At 39.6% G+C, this 20,140-nt stretch overlaps 1 protein-coding gene across 3 annotated transcripts in view; it reads left to right on the forward strand.

The window, feature by feature from the left end:
* Window positions 1–1,312: 1,312 nt before the first annotated feature.
* TFCP2 (transcription factor CP2) overlaps window positions 1,313–20,140 on the forward strand; it is a 51,835-nt gene continuing 33,007 nt past the window's right edge. The window contains exon 1 of one of the 3 annotated variants that reach the window (XR_009543499.1): window positions 1,313–1,598. Coding sequence is in view for 2 of the 3 variants with exons in the window: in XM_060166219.1 (XP_060022202.1) it covers window positions 1,477–1,598 (122 nt within the window). In the remaining variant the exon portion in view is untranslated. The remainder of the gene's footprint in view (window positions 1,599–20,140) is intronic. The other 2 variants (XM_060166219.1, XM_060166218.1) reach the window with 2 other exon arrangements.

The following is a 20,140-nucleotide window of genomic DNA, read 5'->3' on the forward strand; positions in this document are numbered from 1 at the left end:
ATCCCACTCCTGGGCATATACCTGGAGAAAACCGTAATTTGAAAAGATACATCCACCCCAATGTTCATTGCAGCACTATTTACAATAGCCAGGACATGGAAGCAACCTAAATGTCCATCAACAGAGGAATGGATAAATAAGATGTGATACAGGGATTCCCTGGTGGCACAGTGGTTGAGAGACCGCCTGCCGGTGCAGGGGACACGGATTCGTGCCCCGGTCCGGGAGTCTCCCACATGCCGCGGAGCGGCTGGGCCCGTGAGCCATGGCCGCTGAGCCTGCGCGTCCGGAGCCCGTGCTCCGCAACGGGAGAGGCCACAACAGTGAGACGCCCGCGTACCGCAAAAAAAAAAAAAGAAAGACTATCCAGGGAAGTGGGACTGAAGCAGTCTTGACCCCGTTAAGAGGTGAGTTTTATGAGACAGTATTCCACGAGCAAACAAACGCTTGTTAGGAGCGTTTAGGTAAGTCAGCCAGGGTGTGGGTGTGGGTTCAATAAGACTAGAGCCAAAGCTCCACCCACGCCGTAGGGTGCTGACTCGCTAACTTAGCGGACGCCAGAACTCAGGTAGCCCCAAGGAGGGACGTTTGAACGCACGCCGTTTCCTCTGCCAGATCCCCCCGCCCATCTCCCGCGGGCAGAGAGCCGTGGCGTAGCTAGCCTATCATCACTGCCGAGGCCGGCGAAGTCGCTTCTTCATTGGCTAGCGTCAGGGTGATACACGTTCTTCGGACCCGAGAAGGAAGAGGGCGCCATGATTGGCTGGCGCTGGGGCGGTGGGCGGTGGAGGAACCTGGCGAGTCTGGGATTCAAGCCGGTGCTGAGCTTTCTCCACCCATGCTTTGAGGCCGTGGGGGGCTGCAGAGGGCTGGGGGTCGACTCAGCGGAAACCTGGATTTGGTTCTAAGAGCCGTGGGATTGAGAAGGGGTGACCGGAAGTGATTTTGGGACTGACCGGAAGCGAGGCCTGGAGGGGAAAGGGAGACTGGTTCCCGGGAGGGAGGGGGGGTTTCCCGCAGAAAGGGGCGGGGGGAAAAGGTGGGAAAGCGGCGTGGGCGCGCAGGGTAGGTAGCGGGTCGCTGCTGCTGGTCTGTTTAGAAAGCAGCGAGTGACCACCACGAGTTCAAGGGGAGAGCCCAAAGAGTGGGAGTGCGAGGAGTCCAGGGTTGCCTTTGGGCAGTCGGGAAGAGTGAAGCCAAAGGACCCTCGCGCGGCTCCGGAGAGCTGGGCGGGGGTGGAGGTGAGGGTGGGGGTGGGGGTAGGGATTTTTGAAAGTCAGGGCAGCCAAGAGCGAGGAGACAAGGGTGCGGGAGATTAGTTGTGCGGGTGGGGCTTGGGGGCGGCTGGTGAGTACTGCGGGGGAGATCTTGGTTTGGAGTTTTCTACAGTCTTGCAGTCTTGCCCCCGTTGGGTAGAATCACACTGCTCGCCTTTGTACAAGAAACGGTGTCTCCTGAGGCAAGGAAGGAGCCAGGATGGCCTGGGCTCTGAAGCTGCCTCTGGCCGATGAGGTGATTGAATCCGGGCTGGTGCAGGACTTTGATGCTAGTCTTTCCGGGATCGGCCAGGAACTGGGTGCTGGTGCCTATAGCATGAGGTGAGTGAGATTTTCCCAGACCCTGCACCTTCTGAATAACAAAGGCAGGATAGAGAGTAAGGGGGGGAAAGAGAGAGAGGTGTATAGAGTTAGAGAAGCTCTCAGTGGTTAGAGAAAACGAACTTGTTTCTTTTGTTGTTTTGAGTAGTGAGTATTGCGGTAGAAAGGGAAAAAGAGATTACAGGCAGTGTCAAGAATAGCCCTTGATTAGCAACCAGATGAGTGTTGGGAGGCTTTTGTGCCAGCGTGGGTGACTTGGAGACTGTTGGTGTGTGTGCGCGTGTGGATAGGTTGCACTGGACTTGTGTGAAGAAGAGGCCACATTGAACATGTGAGAGATGTTTAGGGAGTTGGGGCTTAATGATGAATGTTGGTTGACTGCTTATTGGGAGGAAATGTGAAACCTTTAATGAAGAAGTCCACACATCTGTATCTTAACCTGCTTTCAGGCTTTACTCAATTCTAGGGTTTCTGACTTTTGAAACATAAGCTGTGAAATGAAAAAGTGTCAAAAAGAGCTCTTAGATGCTTCTAGACCTTCATGTATCAAGCCAAATGTTGATAAGAAATAAAAATCTCCTTTGAAAGCAACATAACCTCCCATGTAATATATTTGCATGTGTTACCTACTCCGTTCCCCCAGTATAGTTTGTTTCATTTACAAGATGTGTAAGAGCCATGTCTGGAAATGTTGAAACATCTGCTTCTTAATGTTTGATGGAATATAATTGGGTTTCCAGATACATTGTAAGGCTTAATCTAAATGAGTCAAAGAGACTTTAGAATTTAGCACTTTAATTAGGTTTATGAGTTTATAGTGGGAGGATGCCTTTTATGGGGAAAATGGACAAATTTTGCATTCTGTTAGTGAGCTCCTTTGAGAGTTATAAAAGTGAACTTCCTTTCTTTAACCCTGCTAAGCCAAAGTGGAATTTCCTCACTGAAGTAAAATTATGAATTAGAACATAATACTTCATCTTCAGGAATCTTTGCCTACAGTTATAATAATAAAGGCTATCCTTGAATGCATATTTTAGTGATTTTCAGGGAGATTTGAGTTCTATCATGCAGTGCTCTTAGCCTTGAGAAATTTAACTCTAATTTTGTCTGTCCTTGTTTACATAAGTCTTACCATAAAAACAGAGATTAACTTGGTCTGAAAGTAAATGTCTTGACCCTGAACTTGCACGTCAGTATGTGACATAATAGTTGACAATTTATGCTGTTGTTCCTGTAAAGATTACTGCTGCAAAAAGTTTAGTTTTGTCTAGGTTATCAGAGTTAAGAATGGAGATAATTAAATATAACAGTACTTGTTATAAAAATAGTCAGACATCAACAAACATTTGGGTATCAACTATGTGCTCTCTCTGCCATGCAACTTTACATTTATGAGTGCCTTCCTATTCATATCCTGAGCGGTCCTCACAAGTATTAGTAGGATGGCTTGCATATTTACACATTTGGAATTTTTTTCCAAGATCAAATCGACAAGAGTTTTCAAACATCACTTTACGTTTTCACAACAGCGCAATGTGCAAAAGTTTTTTTCTTTGCTCTCTTTCACCTTGCTCTTTTTCATGCACTTTACTGCTGTCATGATTCTCTTGTCTCTTACACACATTTAATTATTTGCATTAATTTGTGTTAATTAGATATTAAGTTAGTTCTCAAACTTTAGTGTTTATGAGAGTCATCTGGAAACTTATAAAAAATAGTTTACAGCGTCCCATCTTTGGTGATTGTCTGGGGCACAGACCAGAAATCTAATTTCTTTTTAAAATAAATTATTTTATTTTTGGCTGCATTGGCTCTTCATTGCTGCACGTGGGCTTTTCTCTAGTTGTGGCGAGCGGGGGCTACTCTTCGTTGCGGTGTGCAGGCTTCTCATTGAGGTGGCTTCTCTTGTTGTGGAGCGTGGGCTGTAGGTGCACGGACTTCAGGAGTTGTGGTTTGCGGGCTCAGTGGTTGTGGCTTGAGGGCTTTAGAATGCAGGCTCAGTAGTTGTGGCGCACGGGTTTAGTTGTTCCGCGGCAAGTAGGATCTTCCCGGACCAGGGCTCAAACCCACGTCCCTTGCATTGGCAGGCGGATTCCCAGCCACTGCGCCACAAGGGAACCCCTGATATTTTAAAAACAAGTTCTTAGATGATTTTGATGCACATAGTCCAGGGACCACATTTTGAGAAACACTGATTGGAGGAGTTTTTATACTCAAAGACAATGATTCTTTGCTCTCCCTGTTTCTTTTTTTAACTAAACCTGTGATTACTTTTCCTAAACCTTTTTTAGGGAAAATTTTCTCTTTTTGACAGCAATTTGTTTTGTAAAATATTTTCCCTAACGTATTTGTTTTACCTTGATTTGCTTCTACTGCATCTTATAATGGTTTTGCTTCACATCTGTTGGTTTATATTTTATAAAAATTCATCTTAGCTGGATTCCTGTTTTTGATTCTTGATCTGCCATTGCATTCAGTGATTGTATTCTTTTCATAAGTGGTCCTTTAATAGTCTCCTTACTTTTATCCTTACGTTTTAATACATGGCACAAACTTTATATTTAAAATAAAACAAATTCCATGAAAATATGCTGAGTGAAAGAAGCCAGTCACGAAAGACTACACATGATTCTGTTTCTTAGAAGTGTGCAAAATAGGCAAATCTATAGAGACAGAAAGTAGATTAGTGGTTGACTGTAGGAGAGGAGGGAATGGGGAGTGACTGCTAATAGGTACCGGGGTTTTTTTTGTGGGGGGGGGGCTGATAAAAATTTTTTAAATTTAAAGATTGCATAACTCTGACTACAGTAAAGACAATTAAATTGTACACTATAAATGGGTGAATTGTATGGTATATGAATTGTATCTCAAAGCTATTATTAAAAGAGTAAACATTAAAATTTTCTTAAAACTTTTTTCTTCCATTTTTTTAAGGTTGAGGTGGAATTCATATTACATAAAGTTAACCATTTTAAAGTGAACAATTCAGTGGCATTTAGTATGTTCACAGTGTTGCACAACCACCACCTCTGTCTAGTTCCAAAACATTTTCATCACCCCAGAAGAAAGCCCTATACCTGTTAAACAATTGCTCCCCATTTCTCCCTCCCTCCTCTCCTTGGTGCCCAGTAACATGCGTTCTGTCTCTATGCGTTTACCTATTCTGGATTTCACATAAATGGAATCATATAATGTGTGACTTTTTGTGTCTGGCTTCTTTCACTGAGCCTAATGTTTCCAGGGTTCATCCGTGTTGTAGCATGTATCAATACTTCAGTAATTTGTTCCTTTCTGTGGCTGAATAATATGCCATCGTATGTATATATCACAATTTGTTTAACCATTCATCCACTGATGGACGACTATTACAAATAAGGCTAACATAGCACTATGTTTATAAAGAAAATGTTTATAAACATTTGTGTTCAAGTTTCTGTGTAGACATTTTTTAATCTAAGTATAATTGACGCATAGCATTGTATTAGTTTCAGGTGTGCAACATAATGATTCCACGTTTGTATATGTTGCGAAATGATCACCACAATAAGTCTAGTTAACATTCATTACCATACATAGTTATAAAATTATTTTTTCTTACGATGTGAACTTTTAAGGTTTAGTCTCTTAGCAGCTTTAAAATATGCAATACAATATTGTTTTTGTTTGTTTGTTTTGTTTGTTTGTTTGTTTTTGCGGTATGTGGGCCTCTCATTGCTGTGGCCTCTCCCGCTGCGGAGCACAGGCTCCGGATGCGCAGGCTCAGCGGCCATGGCTCACGGGCCCAGCCGCTCCGTGGCATGTGGGATCCTCCCGGACCGGGGCACGAACCCGTGTCCCCTGCATTGGCAGGCGGACTCTCAACCACTGTGCCACCAGGGAAGCCCAATATTGTTAACTATATTCACCATGCTGTACTAGACGTATGTTTTCATTTCTTTTGGGTATATACCTAGGATTGGAATTTTTGAGCCATATGATAATGCTACACTTAACTTTTTAAATTTTATGTAACTTAAAGAGGTTTTGTTTGTTTGTTTGTTTTTAAAGAGCAGTTTTAGGATCATAGCAATATTGAAAGGAAGGTATAGAAATTTCCTATATACCCCCAGCCTCTACACATGCATAGCCTTCCCTATTATCAACATCTTCCACCAGAGTGGTACACACTCTGTACCTACATTGGCACAGCATAATCACCCAAAATCCGTAGTTTATCTTAGGGTTCACTCTTGGTATTGAATGTTCTGTAGGTTTGGACAAATATATGATGACATGTATCCATCAATGCAGTATCATCCAAAGTATTTTCACTGCCCTAAAAATCCTCTGTGCTCTGCTGATTCATTCACCCACCACTACCCCAACCCCTTGCTACCATTGATCTTTTTATTGTTTCCATAGTTTTGCCTGTCTGGAATGTCATATAACTGAAATCATACAGTATGTAGCCCTTTTCATATCTGCTTCTTTCACTTAGTAATATGCATTTGACGTTCCTTCATGTCTTTTTCATGGCTTGATAGCTTCATTTCTTTTTTTTTTTTAGCACTGAATAATATATCATTGTCTGTATGTATCAGAGTTTATTTATCCATTCACCACTGAAGGACATCTTTTTTTCTTTTAATAAATTTCTTTCTTTATTTTTGGCTGCATCAGGTCTTTGTTGCTGTGTGCGGGATTCCTCTAGTTGCGGCGAGTGGGGGCTACTCTTCGTTGCAGTGTGCGGGCTTCTCATTGCAGTGGCTTCTCTTGTTGCGGAGCATGGGCTCTAGGAGCATGGGCTTCAGTAGTTGTGGCGCACGGGCTTAGTTGCTCCGTGGTATGTGGCATCTTCCCGGACCAGGGCTTGAAGCCATGTCCCCTGCATTGGCAGGTGGATTCTTAACCACTGTACCACCAGGGAAACCCTGAAGGACATCTTGGTTGCTTCCAAGTTTTGGCATTATTAAATAAAGCTGTTATAAACATCTCTGCACAGATTTTTGTGTGCAGATACTTTTCATCTTCTTTGGGTAAATACCAAGAAATGGCATTGCTGGATCATATGGTATGAGTATGTTTAGTTTTGTAGAAAACTGCCAAACTGTCCTCCAAAGTGGCTGTACCATTTTGCATTCCTACCAGCAATGAGTGAGAGTTCCTGTGTTACTCCACATCTTCTCAGGATGTGGTGGTGTCACTGTTCTGGATTTTGGCCATTGTAAAAGATGTGTAGTGTATGCTTAACTTTTTCAAGAACTGCCAAGCAGTTTTGCACAGCAGCTGAACCATGTTACATTCTCACCAGCAATGTACAAGGGTTCATACTTCTCTACATCCTTACCAACATTTGTTGTTTTCTGTTTTTTATTAACGTCATCCTAGTGAGTGTGAAGTAGTATCTGTTATTATTTGTTCTACATTTCCTTGATGACCATGATGTTGACATCTTTTCATCTGCTTGTTGGCCATTTGTATATCTTCTTTGGAGAAGTGTCTCTTCAAGTCCTTTGCCCGGTTTTAAATTGGGTTGTTGTCCTTTCGTTGTTGAGCTGTAAGGGTTTTTTATATATTCTGGTTACTAGATCATTATCAGATATATGGTTTGTAGATACTTTCTCCCATTCTGCAGGTTGTCTTTTCACATTCTTGATAATGTCCTTTGTTTGATTCACAAAAGTTTAATTTTGATGAAGTCCAATTTATCTATTCTTTTTGTTGCTTGTGCTTTTGATGTCAAATTCAAGAATCTGTTGCCAAATTCAAGTCATGGTGATTTACCCTGTGGTTTCTTCTAAGAGTTTATAGTGTAAGCTCTTATATTTAGGTCATTGATCCATTTTGAGTTAATTTTTGTATCTAAAGTGAGGTAGGGTTCCAGCATCATTTGTTTGTATGTGGATATCCAGTTGTCCCAGCCGTTTCTCATTGAATGTTCTTTGTAGCCTCATTGAAAATCAATTGGCCATACATGTAAAGATTTATTTGTGGACTCTGTTCTGTTCCATTGGTTGATATGTCTATTTTGCCCGTACCACACTGTTTTGATTACCATAGCTTTGTAATAAGCTCTGAAATTGGGAAATGTGATTCCTCTTATTTTGTTTTTCTTTTCCAGTATTGTTTTTTGCTATTTAGGGTCTCTTGTAGTTCCATACAAATTTGAGGGTAAGCTTTTCTGTTTCTGCAAAACATATCATTGGAATTTTGATAGGGATTTCATTGAATCTGTAAATAGCTCTGGGAGTATTGCCATCTTAACAATATCGAGTTTATCAATCCATGAACATGGGATGTCTTTCCATTTATTTAGGTCATCTTTAATTTCTTTAAGCAGTGTTTTGTAGTTTTTAATGTACAAGTCTTTCACATCCTTGGTTAAATTTATTCCTACATATTTTATTCTTTTGGATGTTACTGGGACTGCTTTTTTCACTTAGCATAGTGTCTTCAAGGTTTTGCTCAGTGTTTGTTTCATAAAATGGTGTTAAATTTTGTCCAGTGCCTTTTCTATTGAGATGATTGTGTGGGGTATTGCATTGAGTGATTTCCTTATCTGAACTACCCTTACATTCCTGGGATAAATCCCACTTGGTCATAGTTTAGAATCATTTTAATGTGCTGTTGGATTCAGTTTGCTAGTATTTTGTTGAGGATTTTGTTTCTTTATTCATAAGGGATATTGGTCTGTAGTGTTCTTTTCTTGTATCTTTTTCTGGCTTTGGTATTAGGATAATGTGGCTTCATAGAATCTTAGGAAGTGTTCCTCCTCTTACCTCTTTCTCTCTTTTTTTGGAAAAGCTTGAGTAAGAATGGTGTTAAGCCTTTATTTACTTATTATTTTTTTTTAAAGTTTATTTATTTGTTTGGCTGTGTTGGGTGTTTTGTTGCTGTGTGTGGGCTTTCTGTAGTTGCGGCGAGCGGGGGCTACTCTTTGTTGTGTGCAGCCTTCTCATTGCGGTGGCTTCTCTTGTTGTGGAGCACGGGCTCTAGGCACGCAGGCCTCAGTAGTTGTGGCACGCAGGCTCACTGGTTGTGGCTCGCAGGGTCTAGAGTGCAGGCTCAGTAGTTGTGGTGCACGAGCTTCATTGCTCTGTAGCATGTGGGATCTTCCCGGACCAGGGCTTGAACCTGTGTCCCTTGCAATGACAGATTCTTAACTACTGTGCCACCAGGGAAGTCCATTGTTAATTCTTTAAATGTTTGGTAGAATTTACCAATGAAGTCATCTGGTCCTAGACTTTTCTTTGTTGAGAGGTTTTTTATTATTGATTCCATTGCTTGTTAACAGGTCTATTGAGATTTTTAAATTTCTTCTTGAGTCAGTTTTGGTACTTTGTGTGTTTCTAGAAATCTGTTTTATCTAGATTATCTAATTTGTGTGTATGTAATTATTCAGTGTTTTCTTATAATCCTTTAATCTCTACAAGGTTGGTAGTAATATCCCACTTTCATTTCTGATTTTATTTATGTGTGTCTTCTCTCTTTTTTTCATTGGACAGTGTAGCTAAAAGTTTTTCAATTTTGTTTATCTTTTTAAGGAACTGACTTTTGGTTTTGATCCTCTGCTATTTAAAAAACAATATTTATTTACTTATCTGGCTGTGTTAGGTCTTAGTTGCGGCACATGGGATCCTCGTTGAGGCATGCGGCATCTGTCGTTGTGGTGTGTGGGTTCCAGAGCACACAGGCTCAGTAGTTGCAGCGCATGGGCTCTCTGGTTGTGGTGTGCAGGCTCTAGAGTGTGCAGGCTCAGTAGTTGTGACACATGGGCTTAGTTGCCCTGCAGCATGTGGGATCTTAGTGCCCCAACACGGGATCAAACCCGTGTTCCCTGCATTGGAAGGTGGATTCTCAACCACTGGACCACCAGGGAAGTCCCCTCTACTATCTTTTAAATTCTCTATTTTTTCCTGCTCATCTTTGTTATTTCCTTCTTTCTGCTAGTTTTGGATTTAGTTTGCTCTTTTTCTAGTCCCTTAAGATGTAAAGTTAGTTTATTTGATTTGAGGTCTTTCTTCCTTTTTTATGTGGGCATTTACAGCTATAAAATTTTCCCCTTAAGTACTGCTTTCACTGTGTCCCATAAGTTTTAGTATGTTGTGATTTCATTTTCATTTGTCTCAAAGTATTTTTAAATTTCCCTAGTGATTTCTTCTTTCATCCATTAGTTGTTTAAGAGTGAGCTTAAAAAAAAAAAAACTGAGCTAATTTCCATGTATTTGCAAAATTTCCAGCTTTCCTTATTTTACTGATTTCTAGCTTTCTTCCATTGTGTTCAGAGAAGATAGTTTGTATGATTTTGATCTTTTTAAACTTACTGAAAATTGGTTTATGGCCTAATGTGGTCTCTCCTGGAGAATGTTTTATGTGTCCTTGAGAAGATAATATATTCTGCTCTTGTTGGGTGGAGTGTTCTGTATACGTCTGTTAGGCCTGATTGGTTTATAGTGTTGTTCAAATCCTTTGTTACCTTATTGATATTCTGTCCAGATGTCCCACTCATTATTTAAAGTAGGGTATTGAAGTCCTCAATGATAGAAATGTCTATTTATCTCTTCAATTCTATCAGTGTTTTAGATTCTTATTTTGGGGGGCTCTGTTGTTTGGGTGTGTACATGTTTATAGTTATTCTGTCTTCCTGATAAATTGGCCTTTTAAATCAATATAAAATGTCTTTTGTGTGTGTCTCTTTTTTTTTTTCTTTGTGTCTCTTGTAACAATTTATGACTTAAGTTCTATTTTGTCTGATACTTGTATAGTCACTCCAGCTCTCTTTTGTTTACTATTTGCATGGAATATTTTCATTTTTTTTTCATTTTCACCCTCTTGTGTGTTGTATCTAAAGTGAGTCTTTGCAGGCAGCATGTGGTTGGCCTTTTTTTTCTTAACATCTTTTCTGCCAATCTGTGTCTTTAATTGGTCAGTTAACCCATTTGTACTTAAAGTGATTAGTGATAATGAAGGACTTATTTCTGCCATTGATAGTTTTCTATATGTCATATCTTTTTTTGTTTCTCAATTCCTCCAATATGGCCTTCTTTTGTGTTCGATTTTTTTCTATTGTACCATTTTGTTGCCCTCTTCATTTTCTTTTTTGTATATTTTTAAAGTTACTTTCTTAGTGATTACTCTGGGAATTACAGTTAACATCTTGAGTTTATAGCAATCTAATTTGAAATGATGCCAACTTAGCTTCATGAGCATACATTAAACTACATTTATTGTGGTGATCATTTTGCAGTATATATGAATATCAAATCATTATGTTGTATACCTGAAACTAATATAATGTTGTATATCAGTTATATCTCAATTAATAAAAAAGAGCATACATTAATTCCATTTCCCCTCTTTATGTTGTTATTGTCACAAATTACATCTTTATGCATCATGTACCTGTTACTGTAGACTTATAATTATTATTTTATGCATTTGTCTTTTAAATCATATAAGAACCAAATAGAGGAGTTACATACCAAAAATACGGTATACTGTCTTGTGTATTTATATAAACTTTGTAATAATCTTTTTTAAAATATGAAATCATTAAATTTAATTTTATTTTATATTGGGGTACGGTTGACTTACAGTGTTGTGTTTCAGGTGTACAGCAAAGTAGTTCAGTTATACATATACATATATCCATTCTTTTTCAGATTCTTTTCCCATATAGGTCATTACAGAATATCGAATAGAGTTCCCTATGCTATACAGTAGGTCCTTGCTGATTATCTGTTTTATATATAGTAGTGTATCTATGTTAATCTGAAACTCCTAATTTATCCCTCCCCCCACCTTTCCCCTTCGGTCACCATAAGTTTGTTTTTGAAGTCTGGGAGTCTGTTTCTGTTTTGTAAATAAGTTCATTTGTGTCATCTTTCTAGATATCATATGATATTTGTCTTTCTCTGTCTGACTTACTTTGCTTAGTATGGTAATCTCTAGGTCCATTCATGTTGCTGCAGATGGCATTATTTCATTCTTTATTATGGCTGAGTAATATTCCATTGTGTATATGTACCACATCTTCTTTAACTATTCCTCTGTTGCTTCCATGTTCTGGCTATTGTAAATAGTGCTGCAGTGAACATTAGGGTGCATGTGTCTTTTTGAATTATGGTTTCCTCTGGATATATGCCCAGGAGTGGGATTGCTGGATCACATGATAGTTCTATTTTTAGTTTGTTCAGGAACCTCCATAGTATTCTCCATAGTGATTGTACCAATTTACATTCCCACCAACAGTGTAGGAGGGTTCCCTTTTCTCCACACCCTCTCTAGCATTTATTGTTTGTATACTTTTGATGATATAATGATCTTATTTTTTTGTATGACTTTGAGTTACCACTTAGTATTCTTTCATTTTAGCCTTTCCCTTTCGTTTCCCTTTAGTATTTCTTATAGGGCAGGTGAACTGGTGATGAATTCCCTTAGCTTTTGCTGAGGAATGTCTTGATTTCTCTTTTATTTTAGAATTCTTTTTTTTTAAACATTTCCCACGTATGGCTATTTATTTATTGGGTCTTTATTGCTGCATTGGGTCTTTGTTGATGTGTGCGGGCTTTCTCTAGTTGCAGCGAGCGGGGGCTACTCTTCTTTGCAGTGCACGGGCTTCTCATTGTGGGCTGGCTTCTCTTGTTGCGGAGCACGGGCTCTAGGTGCACGGGCTTTAGGCGCATGGGCTTCAGATGCATGGGCTTCAGGCACACGGGCTTCAGTAGTTGTGGCATGTGGGCTCAGTAGTTGTGGCTCGCAGGTTGTAGCGTGCAGGCTCAGCAGCTGTGGTGCACGGGCTTAGTTGGTCTGCAGCATGTGGGATCTTCCCAGACCAGGGCTCAAACCTGTGTCCCCTGCACAGGTGGATTGGCAAGTGGATTCTTAACCACTGCACCACCAGGTAAGTCCTATTTTAGAATTTTCGGTTGATAGTTTTTACCTTCAGCACTTTAAGTGTATCATCCCCGGCCTTCTGGCCTCTATGGTTTCTGATGAGATATTGGCTGTTAATCTCATTGAGGGTCCCTCATATATGATGAGTTACTTCCTTTCTGTTGCTTTGAATATTCTCTTTGTTTTTCACCAGTTTGAATATAATGCACTCGGTGTGGAATTCTTTAGATTTATCCTGTTGAAGTTTGTTGAGCTTCTTGGATGTGTAGATTCATGTCTTTCATCTATTTGGACTGTTTTTGATGATTTTTTTCTTTAAATTTTTTTTTTCCTCTTTTCTTCTTGGGACTCCCAGAATATGTGTGTTCATACATATGATGGTGTACTATGGTAGGCCCTTTACACTCTGTTCATTTTTCTTTTTCTTTGTTTCTTTTTTGGTCATGCCACATGGCATACAAGATCCTAGTTCCCCAACCAGGGATTGAACCTGCACCCGCTGCAGTGGGAGCATGGCGTCTTAACCACTGGACTGCCAGGGAAGGCCCTCTTCATTCTTTTTTTAAAAATTTATTTAATTTTAATTATTTTAAAAATATATATTTATTTATTTTGGCTGCACTGGGTCTTAGTTGTGGCATGTGGCGGTACGTGGGATCTTTTAGTTGCAACATGCAGACTTCTTAGCTGCAGCATGCAGACTCTTAGTTGCTGCACGTGGGCTTCTTAGTTGCAGCATGCGGACTTCTTAGTTGTGGCATGCGAACTCTTAGTTGCAGCGTGCATGCGGGATCTAGTTCCCCAACCAGGGATCAAACCTGGGTCCCCTGCATTGGGAGCGTGGAATCTTACCCACTGGGCCACCAGGGAAGTCCCTTCATTTTTCTTTGTGCTCCTCAGCCTGAGGAGCTTTCTTTTTTTTTAAAGCAGAGTCTCAAAGAGATATTTATACACCCATGTTCATGACAGCACTATTCGCAATAGCCAAATATCAGAAGTTACCCAAGGCTCCATGGACAGATGAATGGATAAACAAAATGTGATATATACACACTACTATATATAAAATAGATAACTAATAAGGACCTATGGTATAGCACAGGGAACTCTACTCAATACTCTATAATTCAGCCTGAGTAATTTCAATTTTCCTGTCTTCAAGTTCACTAACTCTTTTGCCTGGTTGAATCTGATATTGAACCCCTCTAGTGAATTTTTAATTCCAGCTATTGTACTTTTTTGTACAGAATTTGTTTGGTTCCTTTTTATACTTCCTGTCTTTCTGTTGCTATTTTGTACTTATTCATACATTGTTCTCCTGGTTTCCTTTAGTTATTTGTCCATGGTTTCCTTCAGCTCTTTGAACATATTAAAGACAGTTAACTTAAATCTTTGTCTAGTAAGTCTAGTATCTGGGCTTGCTAGAGGATGGTTCCAGTCAATATCTTTTTTCCTGTGAATAGGTTGTATTTTCCTTTGTCTTTGTATGCTTCGTAATTTTTTCTTAATTGAAGTATAGTTAAGTCCCTGTGTTACGCAGTAAATCCTTGTTGCTTATCTATTTTATTTATAGTAGTTTGTATCTGTTAATTGCATACTCCTAATTTATCCCTCCTTACTCCCTTTACCTTTTGCTAACCGTGAGTTTGTTTTCTATGTCTATGAGTCTGTTTCTGTTTTGCCTATAGATTCATTTGTATTATTTTTTTAGATTCCACGTATAAGTGATATCATATAATATTTGTCTTTCTCTGTCTGATTTACTTCACTTAGTATAATTTTCTCCAGGTCCATCCATGTAGCTGCAAATGGCAATATTTAATTCTTTTTTATGACTGAGTAGTATTCCATTGTGTGTGTGTGTGTGTGTGTGTGTGTGTGTGTGTGTGTGTGTGTATCTACATATATCACATCTTCTTAAACCAATCATTTGTTGATGAGTACTTGGGTCCTTTCCATGTCTTGGCTATTGTAAATAGTGCTGCATGTATCTTTTCGAATAATAGTTTTTGTCTTTTCTGGATATATGCCCAGGAGCAGGATTGCTGGATCTTATGGTAGCTCTATTTTTAGTTTTTTGAGGAAGCTCCATAATTTTTTCCACAGTGGCTGCACCATTTACATTCCCGCCAACAGTGTAGGAGGGTTCCTTTTTCTCCACACCCTCTCCAGCATTTATTGTTTGTAGACTTTTTGATGATAGCCATTTTTACTGGTGTGAGGTGATACCTCATAGTGGTTTTGATTTTCATATCTCTAATAATTGGCAACATTGAGTATTTTTTCACGTGCTTGTATGCTTTGCAATTTTTTGTTGAGAACTGGACATTCTGAGTATTGTAATGTGGTAACTCTGGAAATCAGATTCTACTCCCTTCTTAGAGATTACTGTCATTACTGGATGAAAGCTGCAGTTGTCTCTAAGTTTAGTGACTCTTCCAAACTAGTTTTGCAAAGACTATATTCCTTGCTGTATATGGTCACTGAAGTCGCTTCTGTTATCTCCACCCCATCAGTGACTTGACAGAGATTTCCTTAAATGCCTGGATCCAATAAGAAAAGACAAGGAAAAAAGAGAGTGTTCTCTTTTTTTGAATCTCTTCATCTCACTTTGTTAGGGAAGCCACTTCAGCCATGGGGGTTGAAACAATGGTGAGCCTCTTTGCCAGCTCCTCAGCAGTCAAAAGCAGTGATCAAGACACATAACCTTGGGAGTTCCCTGGTGGCCTAGTGGTTAGGATTCTGGGCTTTCACTGCTGTAGCCTGGGTTCAGTTCCTGGTTGGGGAACTGAGATCCTGCAAGCTGTGTAGTGTGGCCAAAAAAAAAAAGAAGGAAAGAAAGAAAGACACATAACCTTTATTTTTGGAGGACAAGATCCCTATTGCCCACCCTAGTAGCACCAGCAAGCTGCAACAGGATCTTGGGCTGTTGTTCCCACTGCTGCCTCCCATGGGACTGGGAGCTGGAGGATGATAGGTGCTATGCCAAATGCTGAAATTAAATAAAATTTACCAGCCTTTTTCTTCATCAGGCACTCCCTTGGATGCTGAAAGTGTTGGACTGGATTCCAGAGTTTCAAAGTAATTACTCTACGCATTTCTTGCCAGCTCAATAGTTCTTTTGGTGAAAGGACCAATTCCTAGAGCTTCCTACTCTGCTATCTTCCATGACCTCTGTCCTTAATCTACAATAGACTTTTTTTTTTTTTTTTTTTTTGGCGGTACGCGGGCCTCTCACCATTGCGGCCTCTCCCGTTGCGGAGCGCAGGCTCAGCAGCCATGGCCCACGGGCCCAGCCGCTCCGCGGCATGTGGGATCTTCCCGGACCGGGGCACGAACCTGCGTCCCCTGCATCGGCAGGCGGACTCTCAACCACTGCGCCACCAGGGAAGCCCTACAATAGCCTTTTAAATGGTCCAACCCTGCTTTTAACTCTGCACGCACCACCCCCCACCCAGTCTATTGTCTACACTGAAACCTTTGTGTGTGGGTATTTTGTTCATTTAAATAAAAAATAATTTCAGACTTGTGGAAGATTTGCAAAAATAATCTGAAGAATTTCTGCATACCCTTCATCTGGATTCCTTAAATGTTAACTTTTACTGAGTTTGCTTTAGCTTTCTGCCTATCTCTTTTCAGACACCTAGAATTATTCTTTTTCTGAACTATAAAGAGTAAGTTGCAGATATGATGCCCCTTAACACCTAAATACTTCAATGTGCCTTTTTTTGAAACAAGAAATTCTCTTAATGCAACCGCAGTATGATGATCAAAATCAGGAACTCGACACTGACACAATACCATTATCGAGCTATGGAACTTATCCACATTTCGCTAGTCATCTCGTGTCAGTCATCTGACATGTCTTTCTTGTCCTTTAATCTAGAATAGTTCCTGAGTCTTTCTATGGCATTGACAGTTCGATGAATACAGGGCAGTTATTTTGTAGAATATCCCTCACTTTGGGTTTGTTGTTTTCTCATGATTAAATTCAGTTAATGCACTTTGGGTAGTAATACCTAAGAAGTGATGCTGAATTCTTCTCTGTGTAGCATATTAGGATGCACATGCTGTTGATTGGTTCCATTACTGGCAATGTTAACTTTGGCCATTTAGTGAAAGTGGCATATGCCAGTTTTCTCCCTTGTAAGTTTGTCTTTTGTAATTGATAAGTATCTTGTGGGGAGATACTTCGAGACTATGTAAATATCCTATTACTTTTCAAACTTTTACCTATCAGTTTTAGTGTTTATTGATGATTCTTGCCCTAATCAGTTATCATTATGATGGTTGCTAATAGATGATTTTCTAATTATATCCTTCCTTCTAAATTGGTTCGTTGGCTTTCTACTATATGAAAGAGCTTTTCCAAATACGTGCATCCCTATCTTCATAGCAGCACTATTTACAATAGCCAAGACTTGGAAACAACCTAAATGTCCATCAACAAAGGAATGGATAAAGAAGATGTCGTATATATATATACAATGGAATAGTACTCAGCAATAAAAAAAGAATGAAATAATGCCATTTGCAGCAACATGGATGGACCTAGAGATTATCATACTGAGCAAAGTAAGTCAGAAAGAGAAAGACAAATATCACAAATAAGTGATATCACTTATATGTAGAATCTAAAATACAACATAAATGAACATATCTACAAAACCAAAATAGACTCACAGACATAGAGAACAGACTTGTGGTTGCCAAGGAGGAGAGGGAGGTGGGGGAGGGAAGTATTGGGAGTTTGGGGTTAGCAGATGCAAACTATTATATATAGGATGGGGGAACTGTATTCAATATCCTATGATAAGCCATAATGGAAAAGAATATGAAAAAAAATTTATATATATATGTGTGTGTGTGTGTGTGTGTGTGTATATATATATATATATATATATAACTGAATCACTTTTTTAAAAAAAGAGCTTTTCCTTCTTATTTATTTTTATCAGTGTAGCCTCATAGATTCTTACTTTATTCAATAGATTGCAGTCTTTTACTATCACTGTATATTTTGATCAATTGTTCCAGATTTGGCCAGAGGAACCCCTTCAGGCTGGCTCCACACAGCAGCCTGTAAAAATTAAAGTCTTCTTAATGCCTTTTGTCCTAACATAACTATCAATAGCACCCTCCTTCGCTCACCAGTGTCCCTGTTTGAGTGATAAATTATATGATTATCTTACTTAAAATGTAAACCAGATCATGTTACTTTTCTCTTGGAAACGCTCCAGTGATTTTGCATCTCACTTTGAATAAAAGCTTCAGTTCTGGCATTGCTCCACATGTGGTGCCTCTGTGACCATCTTGTCCATGTCTACCCTTCTCCTTGCTGCTGACCCCAGCCACATCTAGCCTTCTTTCGGTTCCTCAAATGCTATGCACACTCCCACCTCAGGGCCTTTGTATTTGCTGTAACTCTTCCTGAGATAGTCTTCTACATTCCTTACTTCCTTTAGGTTTCTGCCTAAATGTCACTTTATCAGAGAGGCCTTCTCTAACTACCTTCACATAAAATAGCAAGCATGTCCTTCCGCTCACACCAGCACTCTGCCTTCTCTGTTCTTTTATCTTTTCTGCAATATTTGATGTGTTATTCATTTGTTTGCCTCTTTCCCCAACTAGAATAAATGTTCCTTGAAGGCAGAGACTTTGTTCTGTTCTCTGCTATATCCCTAGTACCTGAGAAGAGTGTCTAGTAAATAGTTTGTGCTGATTTGTTGAGTGAATGAACTGAACTCACTCTCACTCTGTTTTGTTTCAAAGGCAAGTACAATAGTATAGCATTTTCTGAGGCAGCTGTTTCTCTCCATTCACACTGATTTTTGTTCTTTTTTGGTGTTTCTTTTTTGCTGTGCTACTTTTTCAGTACTGTTTACTTTCCTTTTTTTCCCCTTCAGCTGTCACCTACCCATCTTCCAAAGCTTCATCTTTTTGTCCTGAGTTAATCAGTTGTTACTAACTGTTCCTTTTCTTTCCCTTTCATTCACAGTCCCTTATGATGGACAGATGAAATTCCTCCCTTTGTCACAAAATTTATCCACTACTTTTAAAAAAAATGGCACTGCTGTAAAAATATAAAGACGTGAGTAAGAATGTTTAACTCCAAATTCAGGATACTGTTGCCTCTGAGAGTTGAAGGGGGCTATAACTGAGGAAGTATACAGAGGGCTTTAACTGTTAATGCTCTATTTCTTAAGCTGAGTGGAGTATACACAGGTATTTGTTATACTTTTTTTTTTAAACCTTTTTATATGTCTGAAATACTGCATAATAAATTTAAGGAAAAAAGTCTCTACTGCATGATCTATTGCTGGCTAGCTTTCCTCATCTTTAAAATCGTCCTATCCCATTTGTTGTTTTGTTACTAAAGGTCTATAGATGTTTCTTTTTTTATATATATAAATTTATTTTATTTATTTATTTATTTTTGGCCGTGTTGGGTCTTCGTTGCTGCACATGGGCTTTCTCTAGTTGCGGGAGTGGGAGCTACTCTTCGTTGCAGTGTGCGGGTTTCTCATTGCGATGGCTTCTCTTGTTGTGGAGCAGAGGCTCTAGGAGTGAGGGCTTCAGTAGTTGTGGCACACAGGCTCAGTAGTTGTGGCTCACGGGCTCTAGAGCACAGGCTCAGTAGTTGTGGTGCACGGGCTTAGTTGGTCCGCGGCATGTGGGATCTTCCCGGACCAGGGCTTGAACCCGTATCCCCTGCACTGGCAGGCGGATTCTCAACCACTGCGCCACCAGGGAAGCCCCTATAAATATTTCTTTGCTTTCTTAGTTTTCTTGCCCTCTTATAATTCTTATGGAAGATGACCTACAATCCAATAATGTTGCCATTCCTTACTTATTCTACTTTATTACCTTCTTTTTCTTTTTTCCACCTCCTCCTATCCTGCCCTCATTCTTTATCTGCCTTGTTGGCAGTAGTTTCCAGTTGCAGCTGGTAGTTGACTCTCACTATGCATCATCAGGCTAGAATCTGGGAGAAAAATTCATTTGGGACTTTGGATACACGAATCAGCGTTCTCATTTTTATTTTACCACTAGTTCATGTTTGGTGCACACAGCAATTCCTGGTTGATTCAGTTAGTCACTAAGCAAATTTTTATTCACCCATTTAACAAATATTTGAGTGCCTTCTATGTGCTAGATTTTGTACAGCTTGATTCTGTAGCTTTGAGTCTTTATCATATGCTCCCTTATGCAGGTGCTGTGTCTAGTGCTATGGTGATTAAAAGACAAATCAAGCAGGTTCTTGTTCTCTATTTGCTTACAATTTGGTAGAGAAGATAAGACTTGAATATAAATATGTATGATGCAGGCTAGAAATTGGTATGCCAGAAACACTTACAAAATGCTATAGGAGTTCAGAACATAGAAATACTACTTCTACCTTCTGAAGGTGGTATCTCAAGAGTAAGATTTGGTCATGCAAAGTTAGAGAATCTATTCCAGGCAGAGGGATTGTAGGAATAATGGAATTGCTGGATTATGAAGTTTGTGCATCTTCATAAAAAATAATACTAAATTGTTTTTCCTGGTATACTTTAAGTGTTTTGGTTGTTCCGTATCCTAGCCAACACTTTATTTAGTCAGAATTTTAATTTTTGTCAATCTAGTGGGTGTGGATTTTATTGTGGTTTTAATTTGTATTCTCCTGA

The sequence above is a fragment of the Lagenorhynchus albirostris genome, chromosome 11 (genome assembly GCF_949774975.1).
Source record: "Lagenorhynchus albirostris chromosome 11, mLagAlb1.1, whole genome shotgun sequence".
NCBI lineage: Eukaryota > Metazoa > Chordata > Mammalia > Artiodactyla > Delphinidae > Lagenorhynchus > Lagenorhynchus albirostris.